This window comes from Camelus dromedarius, chromosome 19 (assembly GCF_036321535.1).
Source record: "Camelus dromedarius isolate mCamDro1 chromosome 19, mCamDro1.pat, whole genome shotgun sequence".
In the NCBI taxonomy this organism is placed as follows: Eukaryota; Metazoa; Chordata; class Mammalia; order Artiodactyla; family Camelidae; genus Camelus; species Camelus dromedarius.
In genome coordinates, this window is record NC_087454.1 from 20465330 (window position 1) to 20483173 (window position 17844).

General features: G+C 51.5%; 2 protein-coding genes and 1 non-coding gene across 3 annotated transcripts; 1 reads left to right on the forward strand and 2 right to left on the reverse strand.

The window, feature by feature from the left end:
• Positions 1-5003: 5003 nt before the first annotated feature.
• Positions 5004-9450, reverse strand: PRRT1 (proline rich transmembrane protein 1). Its single transcript, XM_010982227.3, has 4 exons — positions 8303-9450; positions 6831-7366; positions 6289-6474; positions 5004-6114 (listed from the first exon to the last, which is right to left on the reverse strand). The coding sequence occupies exons 1-4, from the start codon at positions 8319-8321 to the stop codon at positions 5938-5940; spliced, it is 918 nt and encodes a 305-aa protein (XP_010980529.3). The 5' UTR covers positions 8322-9450; the 3' UTR covers positions 5004-5937.
• A 1657-nt stretch (positions 9451-11107) lies between these two features.
• On the forward strand, positions 11108-17513 carry PPT2 (palmitoyl-protein thioesterase 2). Its single transcript, XM_031435019.2, has 8 exons — positions 11108-11290; positions 11526-11679; positions 12120-12215; positions 12307-12414; positions 13244-13327; positions 13447-13531; positions 16461-16515; positions 16699-17513. Exons 1-8 carry the CDS (start codon positions 11108-11110, stop codon positions 16840-16842), a joined length of 909 nt encoding a protein of 302 aa, XP_031290879.2. The 3' UTR covers positions 16843-17513.
• On the reverse strand, positions 14805-14915 carry LOC116147852 (U6 spliceosomal RNA). The gene has a single exon (XR_004131444.2). It is a non-coding gene; the product is annotated as a U6 spliceosomal RNA (small nuclear RNA).
• Positions 17514-17844: the final 331 nt, after the last annotated feature.

Genomic DNA, 17844 nt, shown 5'->3' on the forward strand with positions numbered 1-17844 from the left:
AGAAGAGCAAAGGGGCCAGAGTGGGTGAAGCAGAGTAAACAAGGGAAAGGGTTGGAAGGGATGCAGTCAGAGAGGTGGGGAGAAACTGGGTCAGGTAGGCTTCACAGGCCGAGGTAAGGGTTTTGTTCTAATTGTGCTTGGGGGCCATCAGAGGGTTTGAGTGAGATGAATGACATTATCTGGTAATTTAAAAGATCACCCTGAGGATGGGGAGAGTATAGCTCAGTGGTAGAGTACGTGCTCAGCATGCACAAGGTCCTGGGTTCAATCCCCAGTACTTCCATTTAAATAAATAAATATATAAATACCTAATTACCTATCTCCCCAACCCCCCCAAACCTCAACAATGTTGAGTTATACAACAAATAGCTCCCCCCGGAAAAAAGAGTAAAAGATCACTCTGGCTTCTATATGAAGGAAGGACTGTATCAGTCAAAAATGAAAGAAGAAACTTCAATGAAGGGGCTAAGGTAGCATGGAAGCTTGGATTTGGGCAGAAGAGAGGGCCAATTGTAGAGTCCTGAGGCTCTCTAATATTTAGCAGTCTGGAAGACTTATATTATTATAACATGTTTGTATGGTGATGGGAATGTTTCAGCAACGAGGGGAAAACTGATCATGTGGGCAAGATAGGGGATAATTTCAAGAGTCTCATTTCTGAGCAGGTGAGAAGAGATGGGATCCCAGTGCACAGATCGGGTGAGGACTGGGAGAAGGTCAGCTTCTCCGCCATAACAAGGGGAAGGCAATGAATTCAACAGGGATACAGGTAGCCTGGTAGATCTGGGGGTGGGACCATGAGGAAATTCTCTTCTGAAAGTTTCTATTTTCTCACTGAAATAGGAAGGAAGGTTATCATGTTGTGAAATTGTGGTCTCAGATTTGGGGAATGTGACCAACTGGGGAAATACAGGCTTGGCCATTTCTGGAGGCCTATAGGAAGCAAGACTAGTAGGTATGACTGTGTCCCCCCCCCCCACACACACACACACACATAGTCAGTTGTTGGGTGCAGGTGTGGTGCAGACAGGATTGGATGGAACCAGGGATAAAATGTGTGGAATGGGGAGGGGCCAGGAATACAAAGCAAGGGCTGAAAGGCAAATCCAGTGTGGAGACTTGGGAGCTGCAGTAGGTACTGAGGGAGGTGAGAAATGAGGGGATCAAACAGCAGAGGAGAGTGAGAGAGTCAATGAATGGGAGTTCTGGGTGAAGTTGAAGAATTTTTGGAACAGGGGTACTGGGTGGAGGAAGAGGGGGTGACATGAAAAAACTGAAGAGATTTTGGAGGTGTGGCGATTACTGGTTGTAACCAAGTCAAAGATATGATACAGGGCTGGGAGCGGGAAATCATCAACGGAGGTGAGGAAAGGAAGGAACTGACAGGGATGCTGCATGGTTATCTGCATGGATATTGAAGCCGCCAAAAATAATGAAATGGCAGAGGTGGTGGTAGAGAGGAAGGCAGTAAGCTAGATACGGTATCTTCAGTGAGGATTCAATGGGAGCATGATGACCCAGACTGAATCATGGGGAAATCTGAGCTCCCAGTCGGTGCTGGGTGTTCTAGGTGCCAAAGACTCTCCTGGATGATGGAATCTCTGTTGACAGGGGTGCAAGAGCCAAGGGAACCATGTTTGGAGGGAGTTAAGGTAAGGTGGGAGGAGAATTGAATTGAATACACTTTCTGAGGGAGGATTCTCAGTGAGGTGAAGAGATCTGAGAGCAGTCGTTTTCATTTATTTTTTTTCTCTGCTTAATTCCTTTTGATTCAATTCATTTAAAAGATTGGTAGAAGAGGTTTTGTCTAGTGAGGATCTGAAAACCCCAGATAAGCCAGATTTTGCTCCTGCCTTCAAGTAACTCACTAGGTAAGGTGGGGACATCAAGATCTCAGGTGGGAAGAGATGAAGAGATGGGGGGAAAATCCCGATAAAGTAAACAATGTATCTAACTTAGACACAGGATCCCTTTCTCCTAAAAAAAGTTGCTGTGGTTGAAGCCACACCTTTTGGTCTCTCCTCTCCTGGTGGTCCTGGAAGTGCCTCCAGGCCTGTGATTCACAGCCTTGGCTGCCCTTTGGAATCAGCTGGGGATGTCTTAAGAGATGTTGATACCTGAGTCCCACTCCCAAGAGATTGTGATTTAATTGGTCTAGGATGTAACCGGGGCTTTGGGATTTTTAAATGCTCCCCAGATGACTCTAATGTATGGGTGAGAATCATTGTTTCAAGGAATGCCTGGACCTTTTTTTTTTCCTCAAAGTTTAGATTTTCTTTTATCCCCAGATTCTATTTTTATTTCCCAGGAATTGTTAATGGGCTTTGTTGGTGACATACTGATACTTCCTTTGCCCTTTAGGAATATTCAGTCTGGTAGTGATGCTCAGAAACCCACTGCTTTAGTCCGACTCATAGTAGAGAGAGATTCCTTCTTGCTGTGGTCAGGGGGTGAATTGGCCTGGGCCTTGAAGGATAGGTACATTTTGGCCAAGTGGGGATGCAGATGTGAAGCAAGGGAGAACACTGAGCAAAAGCTTAGATGTGGTCTGAAACATGAGAAGCAGCAAGCAGTTTGGTTTGTAACAGGCAGAGACTGGAGAAAGAGGTCTTAGATTTGAGAACAGCTGGGCAAAGACCTGGAGGTGGGAGTGATGATAATACAGCATGGTTCCGGAGAAAGCTGGATGATTTGAAATTATGGAAGGGGTTGAAGGCCAGATTAAAATTTTGTAAACAGTTGAGTAAGCAACAGGAAATCTTGAAGGGCTTTTGAGCAGCAGGGTTCTATAAGGAGTGTGTTTAGGGAGGATAAGCTGACGGCAGTGTCAAGGAAGACTTGGCTTAGGGAGCCATAGGAAAGAGGGAGATCTATTAGGGGAGTTGTTGCAATAATCCTAGGTGGGGTCATTTTTCCAGCAAGAGTTGGGGAAGAGTTACAGATCCAAAAGACACTGTGATGGTAGAAGTGACTTGGCTTGACAGCTCACCAAAGGTAAAGGGAGGAGGGAGGTGGAAGAGGCACCAAGTTTTCAGATAAAGGAGCTGAGAAATGGTGCTGTCAACAGAGATAGGGAAGGAGGTTTCCGATGGTATTTCATCAGTTTGGTTTGGAACATGCTCAGTTTAGGGGACCAGCAGCATGGTCCACGAGGCCAGATCTCCCTCTTTCCTATGGTAGAAGGGGTAAGGGAGCTCTCTTATAAGGGCACTTATCTCATTCATTAGCTCCCCTCCTCAAGACCTAAGCACCTGCCAAAGGCCCCATCCTCACATTGGGGATTAGGCTTCAACACACGCATTTTGGGGGAACACAAACGTTGGATCTATAGCAGAGAAGCATTTGGTTACAAATGATGTCTGAGTTTGGAGTGGATGATATTTTCAAGGGAAATTCTCAAAGAAGGAAAAAAAAAAATCCAGAGATAGACACTTAGGCAAGGGAGGAGAAAAAACAGGTGGGGAGAGAGGAGGAGGAGGGGTGATTTGAGGTGTGTGTGGAGGTAGGTGGGGAGGCAATAAAATGTCCCTGAACCTGAGAAGTCGGGAATCCGGGGTCAAGGGACAAACATGGGGAGGTTCAGAGAGGCAGAGTACTGTGAAAATGCCATTGATTTTGGCTCCTGGTAACTTCTGGTCATTGAATACTATTTGAAAGAACAGTTTCAGTAAAGGAGGGAGTGGAAGCATATTTCAAAGGGTCAGGAAGCAGTGAATATGAAAGAAAGACACATCTCTAACAATAATACACCCTATTTAAGGGAGGGGAGGTGAGTGGGTGGTTGAGGAAGTACAAACAGCAAACATGAGTTTTTTCAAGAAGTTTGGTAAGGAAGGCATATTAAACTGGAAATGTCCAAAGGAGAACCCATGATTTCCATCCTCCATCTGATCCTCATCCCATGTCTCCTATCTCGGTGCATGGCTTTCCTTCTAGATTATAAGCTTCGTGAGTTTCAGCGTTCACACCTGCTGTCTCACCAGCAACCTGCATGGAATTCAAGATAGGACCCTGTCTTGCAGGTGTACAGCTGAAGATACCAAGTCCACTGCTTATGCCACCTCCCCTCCCCAACAGGTCTCCTGGTTGCCCTCAGGATAGGAGAGGACAACTAGCCCCAGAAGGACCTGAGAGGCTATTGATCTCTTCCCTGGTGCTTTGCTGTGGTCAGAATGTTTGTGTGCCCCACCTGGCAATTCATATGTTGAAATCTTAATGTGCAATATAATGGTATTAGGAGTTGGGGCCTTTGCGATTGGTATTTAGGTCATAAGAATAGAGCCTTCAGGAATGGGATTGTAAAAGAGACCTCACAGAGCTCCCTAGCCCCTTCTGCCAAGTGAGGATACAATGAGTCTACAACCCAGAACATGACCCACACCTTACAGTGCTGCCACCCTGATCTCAGACTTCCAGTAAATTTCTGTTCTTTGTAAGCCACTCAGTGATAGTATTTTTGTCATAGCAGCCTGAAAGGACTGAGGCAGACTCCCACAGCTCTTTGCTCCCTTACCTTCCCTACACTGGAACAAAACACCAAGTAGAGCTCTAATTCAAGTTGTCTGCCACCCTCCAGCCTGCACACAGGAATAGCTGTGGGCAGTTGGCATCTTTTCCCTGCCCCTGACATCCTATCCCTGGCCAACTTTTTCAGAATGGTCTGCCTTCTTTCCACCCAACTTCGTGGCGTTCTAGGGGTAGATCCCTGAGTCTCCTTGTAAATCCTCCCTCTCCAAAGCCCTAAGCCCATTCTGGTACAGAGTGGAAAATGTGTGCTGGGTAAAGAAATTCCCACCAAGAATGGACCCCAAAGTCCTCCCCAGTAAGATTCCTAGGGAGGCCCCCACTCCCATATTTGTGTCTGTTTCTCTAGTGTCCTGGGACTCTATCTCCTCCTGCTTTGTCTTTGTCAGTTTTCTTTTTTCAACCCCCACCCCACAAGGGGAGATAAGGGGAGGTGAAAGGAAAAGCCAAAAGAGCAGGGTCTTTGCAAGGCTGCAGTCTTCAGAATTGCGGGTGATGAATCTACTTAGTCTATTTAATGTTGTCTTTCAGAAATTCACACACACACTCACACACAGATCAGAACAAGGTGGGGACTACCAAGGGGAGCAGGGAGTGTGGAGCGGGCCGGCTCCCTCGCGACACTGGGAGATTTGGACCCTGGGTTCCGTTCTGCCCGACTGCCCAGGAGTTGGGATAGGAGGAAAGGAGTATTTACAGAGAAGAGGGACGTAATCTTCATTTCAGGGTGAAGGTCCCTAAACTGGGAACCCCCTAAATCTCATTCCAAAAAAATCAAAAGTAGATAGAGGCTCTGGGATTAGCAAGAAAATAGGCGGGTATCAGGGTGGAAAAGAGACGGAAGTGTACTAGCAAAAAAACGGGAGTGAGAGTTGCGGCATGGCTACCCCCGAGTTCGGCTCTTGCGCCAGGAAAAGGGGAGGAGTCTGTCGGTTTGAGGGCGAGGCCTGGCGCCACAAACCCAATCACCGGACTGAATCACCCCGCAGGGAAAAAAAGAAGGCGGAGCCTGCCGACCTGGAGGCGGGGTTTTGTCAGAGCTGGGGCGGAGCCTATGGAGGAGGCGGGGCTTTAGGGACCAGTCTCCAGGCTGCGGAGCAGTGACCCAGGGAGCTCGACTGGGGGTGCTGCATTTTGAAGGGGTGGGGGCCTGGAGCGACTGAGGGCCCAGGATTTGGCAGGGATCCCGGGAAGCGGTGTCCCTGTTAGTGTGTGTTTTGGCGAGGTTCCTGAGGAACTGGATTCGGAGCGTGCTCGCAAGGCGAGAGTTTCCGTGGAGGCCTAGTTTAGGATGTAAAGAAGTCCGGTGGCCCCAGAAGCGGGTGCGCAGGGCGCCCATTGGATCCGCGGCTTGACGGTAAAACGCGCTTGGGAGGTCGAGGGGCGCAGGGTGGGGCTGGGCTGGGGGCATCCTTACGGATCCCAATAGTTCTCGTGGTGCTGCGCAGCGATGATGATGACTACGGTGAGGATGGTACACAGCACCATGGCTGCTATGCCCACGGCCAGGGAGATGAAGGAGAAGTTCCGGGCCTCGCGTGAAGCGATCTCGGCTGACACCATGTCTCCGCGGGCCAAGGCCGTGCGTACCTGCAGGGGATGGTGGGGGAGAGCTGATCAGAGAGCTGCTACCTTGGCTGCACGACTCAGAGCTCTAAGATGCTTCCCCAAATCTCCAGCACTCCCTGGGAATAAGACAAACTTAGTGAGCCCTCCTCTCCATACTCCGCCTCCATTCCCTTCCCCACTCCACCTTCTACACACCTGCACTGCCTTGAAGATGGCAATGATGCCCGTAGGCCAGAAGCAGCAGATGGTGGTCAGCACTGCGATGGGCATGTAGTCGTGCGGCGGGCGCCTTGGCTCCAGAAGGGCCAGGCCCGGGCCCTGGGGTGGCGGGGGGAGTGTGGAGGTTACTCCCGTTCCCCCCGGGGTTCCGCCTGCATAGGGCTGTAGAAGGAAGGTTGTGGGGAGAGGATGTCACTCTTACCCTATCTGAGCCCACCAACTTTCCAGCTCTGACAGAGAAAGAAGGCTATTTTCTTCTTTAAAACCTCCTCTGGACTTCTCGGCTCTGTTTCTCCTCCCAGGCCCTGATCTTTGACTCCACTGGCCACCAGACACTACCCCCCCCCCCCCGCCCCACTCATTCCCAGGCCTTTCCTTAGTCCCTCCTCTCCCTTGGCCCCAGAATACCGCCTGGTACCCTGGCCCCGTTTTTCTGTCCCACCAGCCCCCAGGGTGTCCCCAGTTCCAGGTCCTGTTCCACCGTCCTCCTCCCAGGCCCCTGTCTGCCCCATACTCACCGTGCCCACCGGGTAGACTGGCACGTAGGCAGTGCAAGGCTGCAGCTGTAAGGGGTAGCCAGGGGCTACGTAGCCGCCCAGTGGCAGCGTGCCGACCGCTCCCGTGTGCGTGGGCACCACGAAGCCCGGGGCCTGGGTAGTATGAGAGGGCGCCGGCGGGGGCGGGGCGGCGGCGGCGGGCGGCGGCGGGGGCAGTGGACCCTCGAAGCGAGTCTCCTGCAGGTAAGGGTCGGGTGGCATGCGGGGCAAGGTAGCGCAGCCCGGTGGGGGCGCCCCGGCGGCGGGGCCTGGCGGGGCGTGGTGTGGGGGCCTCGGCAAGGTGGCTGAGGACGAGGGACCGCGCTGAGCACTGGCCCCAGAAGCCAGGCCCCCTGCCCCTAAGCGCGGGAGAGTGGCGGTGCCGGACTGGTGGTAGTGGTGGTGGTGGTGATGGTGCGAGGAAGGGGCTGCCTGTGGGGGCGGGGCGGGAGGTTCGGCGGGGGGCTGGGGGGCATTGTAGGGTGGTGGAGAGGTGTGAGGGACTGAGTCCGGGAGGCCTGGGGGGCGGTGAGCAGGGGAGAGGGTATGGGGAGAGATAAGACCGACGGATGAGATAAGGAGGGGTGGGGGAGACACAGAGGGTCAGGGATGTGGAAAGATAATAGGAGAGACAGAGAGGAAATGGGTGAGAAGCCATCATTTATTCTTGGGGCAGGAGAGGGGTTGTATCTAGGCCATCAGCAACCCCCCCCCCCACACACACTTCTTTTCAATCTAGTTTTGAGGTCATAACTCTCTTATGCTCCTCTCCCTTCTTCAGCAATGGGCATACAGCTTTAATCCGCAGACCCAATCTTCTACCCTTTTTGGCTTATGGCTGCCTTTGGGCTTGCCCATCTGAGCTAGTCCTGTGTGTGCACATGGGTAGACATGCAATACTGGGTTAACATGTGCTCAGCCCAACAGTTGTATAAACACATGCAGGAGAACATGTTCCACTCTCCCATTCCTTCAGTGGGGAAGGGGTGCCTTAGTCTTTCTGGGAATCTCAGTACCTCTTTTAGGGCAGGTTAAAGAAGGGTCCTCTGAATTTACTCCCCTTACAACCCCCATCTGCTCATCTCTCCATATTTCCCCACTGGATGTCTCCATGCCAGCCAGTGTCATCTGTCCATCTGTCACTCGCAATGATGCTGCCCATGCAGTACCCGGGTGATGCTAAAGCACTCTTGTACTTCGCTCACCCTCTCAACCTGCCCCCCTACCCATGTTGTTGGCAAGGGACTGAGGCTGAGACTGGCAGGAGGAAAGGAAGAGAAGGGAGGGATATAGAAAGATGAGGGGGCTTGGGGGGGGATGTTGAGAGCTGTACAGAAGGGGAATGAAACAGGACCACCATTTAGGGAGGGGTAAGGGAGGGGTTTGGGGCCAAGGGGTAGGGAGAGAGTCCGGAGACAGTAGAGAGGGCTGGAGGTTTTGTTGTTGTTTTCTACCTGACTTTTCGGATGACATGCCTGCGGTCTCCCTGGGACAGGATCCGTGCAGCCGGAGTCCAGAGTCGGGGTCCCTGGCTAGCACCGGAGTCTGGGTGCGCAGATTGCGCAGCCGGCAGCAGCGCAGAGATGGAGAGATGAAGACAGTGGCGGCGGCGGGCGGAGGAAAAGCGGGGGGGGGGGGGGAGCTTAAAGGGACCGAGGCGAGGGAGGGGGAGTGCTTCAGACGTACCCCCGCTTGGTCTCTCTCCTCCTCTCACCCCGGCATTCAAGCCCCCAGTTTGGGCTCCTTTGGAGTTGTCATGGAAACAGGGAGGCAAGCAAGACCAGGCAAGGCGGGTGGGACTAGGGGAAGGAAGGAGGGAGAAAGAACTCTCTAGAGTCTTCCCCTCCAAGACTGGCTGTAGTGATTATATTATGAGAGGAAGCCAAGCAGGTGCTCAGTGGATTCAATACCCCAGTTCCCTCTGGGTCTGGTTCACCCCAGTCAGGCCTCCCCCTTCTCAGCTTCCCTCAGAGTCCCTGTAAGATCTCAGGATCTTCTCCCAAACCTTGGCCTTAGTTCTCCCCTCTGAAGGAGAGATAACTATGAGAGAAAATGGCTTGCATAGCGGAGACCAGAGATGGCCTGGAAAGTTCCCAGGGTTCTGGCCTCGACCTGCCACCTTGGCCTGGGATGAATGGGGAGGGAAACCGAGAGGCTCCAGTTCATAGCAGTTTGGAGGTAGCAAGGTCTGCGGTGTGGTGGTGGTGGTGGTGGTGGGGTACGACTGGAGGAAGCTTAGGGGATAGAGATACCTTCTTCCTCCACGGCCAAGGAGCTGAAGCGCTTTGGGAGGAGGGGATGAATCAACTGCTCATTGCTAGCAGCTAGGTTTGGGAATACGTGCTTTGTCCCCCCTCCCCTCCCCCTTGCTTATTGGGCTTCTTAGAGTTTCCAGGGGCCTCAGTGTTCAATCCATTCCTTTAGTCCCACCCACTCACCACCCCCGCCGAGACGCTGCGCCACTGCCTGAGTCAACCTGGGGCCACAGCGGTAATTGCAGTCTTTTTATTTTGCTCTTTTCATCTCGGGAGCGCGTACGTGGGGAGGGGAGGTGAAGATTAGCAGTCTACCGAGATTTACCAGCGTTGGCGTTTTGCAAAAACATTATTACCCGGAGTCGCTATTACCCACCCCATCCTCCCCCCTTAGACTAGTACTTCCCAGTACCCGCCTGAAGCAGTCGTTCTCCGGAGCTGTCCTTCCGCTCCGAGTCCAGGAGGAGACTACAGAGGTGTAAATGAGGAGCTCGCCTGGGCCAGTCCCAGGCGCCAGAGATTTAGATTACGGCCCCATCCTCGCCGTTCTGGTTTCTAAGGGGTTCGTGTGAGCCCCTAACCCCACTACCGCCACTCCATCATCATGACTCGGGCGCAAATTGGTTTTATTGGGAGATTTAGACTGGCAAAGACTTTGTAAACAGAGGGAGGGGTTCTGATAAGCAGCAAAATCCTTTTATCAAGGGAAGTGTTTTTAAATGCTAACTAAAAGCCCTAACCCAGGCACCAGGATGTCCGTAGGGGTCAGAGGCGGGGAGGTGCGGGACGCCTGGAGTTCAGAAGTTCGATTCGGGTGGGAAGGTCTGAGTAAGGAGCCGCCCACAAAGAACTCGAAATTCAGGGGGGAGGGGGATTGTGAGGGTCGCTCAGGTCGAACAACTGGTCGAATCCAAGCGAGCGTGAGTCAGCGCGGCCCTACAGGCCGTCCGTCCCCTGGTAGGGGGTGGGTCGTATATTGGCAGTGGAGTAGAGTAGGGCAAAAGAAACTGGGCCAAGCCGCACTTTTATCTCGAGGGACCTCGAGGACTCTCCGTGTCTCTGGAGACAAGGGCACTACAAGCACTTCAGGATGGAGAGTTGTAAGATGCAGGCCTGGCGCGGGCGGGCGGGCGGTTAGGGGTTGGGGGTAGGGTCTGCCCGGTCTACCTTAAGCCCTACTCTGGCGGACGACAAAATACTGAGGACTACCTTTCCCCAGTTTGTTTCCCCAGCGTCTCCCTGGGGAGAGAGCTCCGTGTTCCGTTGCGGGTCGCCTGAATTGGGAAGTAGGGTGAATCAACCGAGAAATCGGACCCCCGAGTCGCTGGTACCGCAGGGCCTGAAGAGGCCACCTCTCAGTTCCCAGGATATGTTTGCTGCTTCTCCCTCTCTCCGCCGCTCTAAAGAGATCGCTCCGCCTATTTCCTCCCCCGCTCTTAGGGCGCAATGGATTGTTCCATTGCCCCTCCTGTCTGGGGCCTGAGTTGCGGAGGACGCTGGCACGGTTGCTAGGGAAAGCCCCGGACGTGACGGCTAAGCGCGACCCCGAGCAGCCTCCCCTCCCGGCCGTCATTCCCCTGCGCGCGTTTTCCTTACACCCTTCCCCTCCCCCACGTGGGTTCCAGGCTGGGGAGAAGTAAACAGCGGGCGGGGCGAGGCTCGCGGACCAAGGCCAGGTGGGAGTTTGCACGCTTAAAGGGGCCTGCGCTGCTGCTCAGGGGTCTTTTCTTGCGAAACCCCGGTCGTGCATGGCTAGGATGATGCATTAGGAAGATCCTGGGCCTAGAGATAAAAGTACCCGCTGAGTTGGGGGTGGGGCTTGGGTGCGCATTGGTGTGCGTCTACGTTTGTGGGGAGAGGACTGGAGGAAGTTAAAAGTAGGATATTCTGTGACAAGGTGTGGGAACCGGCAGGGGAGGCTTGATTGCCAGCCGTCTGTTCCGAAGGGAGGGGCTGTTGTCACCTCTCTCACAGGCCCCCATCTCCCTCTTCTCAGGCGGGAGCATGCCGGGGCTCCGGGGGCTGCGGCTCCCCCCGGCAGGGTTCCTGTTCCTGTTGCCATTCCTGCTGCTGCTGCTGCCCGCAGCCCCTGCGCCCCATCGGACTTCCTACAAGCCGGTCATCGTGGTACACGGGCTCTTTGACAGCTCGTACAGCTTCCGCCACCTGCTGGAATACATCAATGAGGTCTGGCAGGGGACACCCGGTTGTGGGGCTTTGGAAGTGTCTACAGTGGCTGGGGAAGGAGAATGGGGAACTGAAAGCTGCCCTTCCGGGCCTGCCCAGTTGCTCGGGGAGAAAGTTGGGGGCCCGAGATCCCTGGTTCTAGCTGGGCACAATAGGCATATGGGTGCTGGCCAGGGGGCGGTGTGGAGGCGCTTCGTAGTTCAACCCCAGTTGCGGCATTGCCCCTTTCCCGCAGACACACCCCGGGACTGTGGTGACAGTGCTCGATCTCTTCGATGGGAGAGAGAGTTTGCGGCCCCTGTGGGAACAGGTGCAAGGGTTCCGAGAGGCTGTGGCCCCCATCATGGCAAAGGCCCCTCAAGGGGTGCATCTCATCTGCTACTCCCAGGGTAGGCACCCTCTCCCCACCCCAACTCCTAAGCCCTATCTGAGGCTCAATCCTTACCTAAGTGTTCTCTTTGATGAATCACCTTCCTCCAGCCAAATCCCTGGTACTCGAGCCCTCCTTTTCTGACCTCCTTCTGCACCTAGGTCTTATCTCTCTGTGTGACCTCCCTGCACTGCTGCCCCTTTCTTTATCCATTACCCATCGGTCTTGGACATAAGGGACAGTGGGACAGTAAAGAGCACCCTAGAGTTAGTCAGAAGCCCCAGCATGGAATTCTGGCTCTGTCTCTTACAAGATGGGGGATGTTTTGACAGGGTGTGCTTGCCTCCTTCGGGCCAGGTTTCCTTTATGTACATTGTGTGTGTCGGGGGGCCGGTGGAATGGGGGGACTGTTGGCCTGGCAGTCCCTAAGTCCCTCCCAATGTTGTGTTCCGCCGCCAGGGGGCCTCGTGTGCCGGGCACTGCTCTCAGTGATGGATGAACACAATGTGGATTCTTTCATCTCCCTCTCCTCTCCACAGATGGGACAGTATGGAGGTGAGTGGGCACTTGCGGGCTCCATAAGGGGGCCCTGAGTTTTGTGAGTACAAATGTTTGGGGTCACTTGGCCCTGCTGTTCTCTCGCCAGACACGGACTATTTGAAGTGGCTGTTCCCCACCTCCATGAGGTCTAACCTCTACCGGATCTGCTATAGCCCCTGGGGCCAGGAATTCTCCATCTGCAACTACTGGCACGGTGAGTAAGGCATGCCAAATGGAGGCCTCCATGGAAAGGGCATCCTGGAGGGTAGGGCCTGCTGTTCCCACCTGTGCCATAACCAGCAGCAGTGATAATAATGATGGTGGCTTACATTTACTGAGCACTTACTGTGTGAACCTGCACTGTTTAAAACGTTTTATGTGTATCACCTTACTGCCTTAGCCAAATCTGGTGCAGGGGTTGGCAGACTTTGTCCTTAAAGGGCCAGATGGTAAATATTTTTAGTTTTGCAGGCCATCCAGTCTCCACCACAACCACTCAGTTCTGCTGCAGTAGTGTAAAAGTGGCCATAGACCATATGTAGATGAATGAGTGTGTCTCTGTTCCAATAAAAAGTTATTTACAGAAACAAACGGTGAACTGGATTTGGCTAATGAGTCATAGTTTGCAAATGCCTCGTATAGTTTTTAAGACCATGGATACTGGGTCCAGACTTCTTGGGTTGGAAGCCTGGCCCTGCTGGGTGACTTTGAGCAAGTTTCTCAGGCTTTCTGTGACTCAATTTTCCTCATTTATAATGATGACATTTATATATCCTCATCTAAAATAATGATATAGTGCATACCCTTATAGGGTAGATATGGATTAAATAAACGAATGAATGTAATGTACTTTGAATAGTATCTGGCTCATGGTAGGTGCTAGATGAAGATGTTTGCTAGCATGTTTACAATTACTATTATTGATACCATTGTATTACTATTCACCTTGTCTATTACTGTAGCCTCTTGATTGTTCTTTTAGCCTCTGGTCTTGCCTCCTCTCCCTGCTTCTGACTGTCTTTCTAACTGCTGTTTGTACCCAGACCCCCACCATGATGACTTGTACCTCAATGCCAGCAGCTTCCTGGCCCTGATCAATGGAGAAAGAGACCATCCCAATGCCACTGGTGAGACCCTGGGCTCCTACCTGGGACCCATTTTCTGCTTCTCTGAGCCCCGATGTTCCCCTTTCCAACCTGGCCTGACCCCTATGACTGACTAAGGCTCTCTTCTTCCCACCCTGCAGTGTGGCGGAAGAACTTTCTTCGTGTGGGCCGCCTGGTGCTGATTGGGGGCCCTGATGATGGTGTCATTACCCCCTGGCAATCCAGGTAATAAGAGACTGTGTGGCTTGAACATTGCCTCAGGACACCCCCAGGCCTCATCAATCTTTTATATGTTTTCTGAAACTGGCTCACTCCTCCCACTCTCTGTTGAGTTAATACCCCCACCCTCCATCCGTCTTGTTACCCAAGACCAAAACCTGGGAGTCATCTCCCAGCCTCTCATAGCTAGCCGGTCACTAAACCCTGCTGACTGTACTGCCTCTCCATCCCTACTATCCCCCCTTGTAAAAACTTTTAACTTTAAAATATTTACAGGCTCATAGGAAGTTGCAGAGATAGTTTAGAGAGGTCCTGTGTAGCCTTTGCTCAGTTTCCCCCAGTGGTTGCCGCCTATGTAACTATAGCGCAATATCAAAACCAGGAAATGGACTTTGGTAGAATATGCGTATATAGTTCCATGCCATTTAATCACATTTCCTACCATCTCTTTTACTTACCTGGACTATGTCCCCTCTATCCTATTCCTCAGGAAAAGCCAGAGCTCCTGGTACTATGTGGCTGCCTCTGATCATCATGACTGATCTGAAATGTCACCTGATCTACTTTAGTCACTCAACACTCATTGAACACTGTGCCCAGGCATTTTCCTAGGCCCTGGGGATGCTCCCATAAATGAAAGAGAAGTCCATACAGTCTAGTGGGGGAGACAGATAATAAATGTAAATATATATGCCAGGTGGTGATAAAGTAAGATAAGGGAAGGGATTAGAGTATGACTGGGGCCTATTTTATTTTATTAAAAAATTTTTGGGGGGGGGGATTAGGTTTATTTATTTATTTATTTGTAATTAGGTTTATTTATTTTTAACAGAGGTACTAGGGATTGAACCCAGGACCTCATGCATGCTAAGCAAGTGGTCTACCGCAGAGCTATACCCTCACCCGACAGGGGCCTTTTTAAGATAGTGGCCAGAGAAGTCTTTCTGGGAGATTTGCCATTTGAGCAGAAGGAAGTGAGGGAAGGAGTTGTTCAACAACCTGGGGGAAGAACAACCCAGGGAAGATGAATAGCACCTGCAAAGGCCCTGGGGCAGGTGTGAGGAGTTAAGGAGGCCCCTGTGCCTAGAATGCAGGGAAGTGTGAAGAGCAGGTGGGAGGTACAGGGAGCTAGTTACAGAGAGCCTCTGTAGGGCAAAGTAAGGCCCCCCCTTTTTTTTTTTCCCTAAAATATACATAGTATAAAATTTACTCTTTTTGAGTGTATAGTTCAGTGGCATCAAGTCTGTTCACGTTCTTTTTTAAAAATTAAAAAAATGTCTTAAATATGGGATGCTTCACAAATTTGCATGTCATCCTTGCGCAGGGGTCATGCTAATCGTCTGTCTCTGTATCGTTCCAGTCTTGGTATATGTGCTGCTGAAGCAAGCACCCACTCACAATCTTATGTAGCCATCACCACTATCTCAAGAACTTTTTTTTTCTTCCCAAACTGAAACCTCAAACCCTTTAAATGCATCCCTGCTTCTCCCTGGCTCCTGCCAACCATGGCCCTTGATTTTTTTTTTTTTTTTAAATTCTAAGTGAGATGGGAACATCTTGGAGGATTTTGAGTGAAGGAGTAACATTCCTTATAAAGGTTAGAGATGGGATTTCTTTTTATCTCATTTCACATCTACTAGAATCCTATGTAAATAATAATGGCTCAAGGTTATATAGCACCTTTATGTCCCAAAGCATTATTCTAAGTACTTTTCAAATAACATTTATACATGCATAGAGTTAGTAAGTGGTGAGGTCAGGCTGTGTGACTTAACCACAGTGTTTTAGTTCCTGTCTACAAAGGAGGTATTATAGGGCAAAGAAGACCAGCAGCATGATCAACCACACACAGCGGGGAGCGTGTGGCAGAGCTGGAGTTCAAATCCAGGTCTTTGTGCCCCTACTGCTCTCCTACACTTTATGAGATCCAGCCCTCCAACCCAGCACCTCCATGTACCCAGCTGTGTCTTACCTCTGTGCCATTGCTTTTGCTGTTCCATTTGCCTGGGACAGCCTTCCCTAGTCCAAGGTCATTGCTGGGAAGCCTTTGTTGATGCTCTAAAACTAGGGTAGTGACCTCTCCTCTTTGTTCCCATAACCCACTGGACTTAACACTATTAGATATTTCTTTAGTTATCCTTGGTCAGTGTCCACGCCAGTTAAATCTTCTTAATTTAAAGAATGTTAAGACCTTTATATTTTGAAATATCATACTTAAGAAGTTGCCAAAGTAGTACAAAGCAGTCTTGTATATCTTCACCTAGATTTCCCCAAATGTTAACATTTTGCCAAGTTTACATTACATTACCCCACCCCCCATATATATATGGAGGATGTGTATGAACCATTTGAGAGTAGATTGCAGACACAATATCTCTTTCCCTTAAAACTTCAATATGTCCATGTCTCTTTCCTATATACAGGACATTTCTTTTATGTATCCACAATATAATGATCAAAATCAGGAAATGAACATTGATACAGTACTCTGGAGACCTTATTCAAGAATCTCTCCATTGTCCTTATAGAAAAAAATGTCCAGTGCAAAATCCAACCCATGATCACGTGTTGCCTTTACTTGTCTCTTTTGCCTCTTTTAATCCGGAAAGCTCCCTCAGTCTCTGGCCATGACATTGATATTTCTGAAGCATATGAGCTGGCTATTTTATAGAATGTCCCTCAGTTTGGGTTTGTTGGCTAGTTTGTCATGATTAGATTCAGGGTATGCATTTTTGATGGGAATTCTGCAGAAGCGATGCTGTATCCTCAGTGCATCACCTTATGAGGTACATGATACCCAGTTAAATATTTTGAGTGTCCTCCTTGCTGCCCATGTCCCCAACAGGCCACGCGTTCCTGAAGGACCCTAGCCCACCTTGATTTTCTCCATCTCTCCTGATAACCTTCTCCTCCTTACCCTCCAATCTCTTTGTAGCTTCTTTGGTTTCTATGATGCAAACGAGACGGTCTTGGAGATGGAAGAGCAACTGGTGAGTCCCCTGGAGTTACTTCCCCTTTCTGCATGCACTGTCCCATCTCAGTCTGTGGCCCTCCCTGCCACTGACATGTGAGCTGAAGGGTTCACCCTGTGGGGAAGGGGTCTGGGACACCAGCAGGAACTCACTTTGTCTCTCCCTGTGTCTTTCTTCCATGTCCCTTCACCCTCCTTGAAGGTTTATCTGCATGATTCTTTTGGGTTGAAGACTCTCTTGGCCCGGGGGGCCATAGTGAGGTGTCCGATGGCTGGGATCTCCCACACGGTCTGGCACTCCAACCGTACCCTCTATGAGACCTGCATTGAACCTTGGCTCTCCTAAGGGGTCCCTCAGGAACTCCTCAGCCCAGAGACCAAGTGGTAGCCTTGGACATCAGGCCCTAGTGTGCCTGTGACCACCTCATCGCTCCCACACTGCCCCCCTCCAACCAGGGCTCCCAGGCCCCCTTCCCTGCACCTCTGTGAATGACAAGTCCTGGTCTCCTCCATCTCTTCTCTCATTTGGGGGTTGCTCCATGCTCTCCCATCCTCCCAAGCCGAGGTTGGGAAGTGAGAAACCAGGTTTTTAACTTGTGGCTGCTCCTACTGCTGCTGCTCCCCCGTCTCTGGCCGTACAGGAGGAGAACCCAGCCCCTGCCCACCACAGGGGCCTCCTTCCAGGCCACTCAGGATATTTTTAGCTTCTGTTTTCCCTATATTCTCTTTTCTCTGAACTCCCCTGTGGTCAGCCCTCCCAAGCCCCAGGAAGGACCACCCATGAGAGTGGGGTTCTGAGGCTCCCCTATGGGGACGGTTCCGTTCTTGAAGTGTCAGTGCTGGGGAATATCTGTGGCCTGTGAGGCCCATCTCAGGTTTGGGGATCCCCCAGTCCCTATGTTCAGTATTGGGGTGCCCTCTGGGAGCCTAGTTTCTTTGAGGCTCCAGCCCCTCTTTTAGCTATCCTTGAATGGGTGTTACCCCTATATTTATGGAAATAAAGTTTCATTTACTCAGTGTGGCTTGACTCATTTCCAGGTGAGGAGGACCCGACTCCTAGGGAGGGTGGGGATGGAGAGCCTGAGGCGTAGGTGCCCGGATGCCTGGTCTGGGGTGGGACCCCCTTGGTGTTTCCGCTCACTCAATGCCCATTCTGTGTGGGTTCCTGATTCTCTGTGGGGTCTTTCCTGCTGAGGACAATTCTCTTCCTGTCCCAGCCTATGATTGGGGGGCTGAGCCCAGGGCTCCAGTGGTTTGTGCCCCAGCCTCATGGGTGGAATGTGCTGGCCACCCCCAGGCTAGACGAGGGGGCTGAGGGTCAGGGTGGGCATTTGTTGCGCCCCTTTTC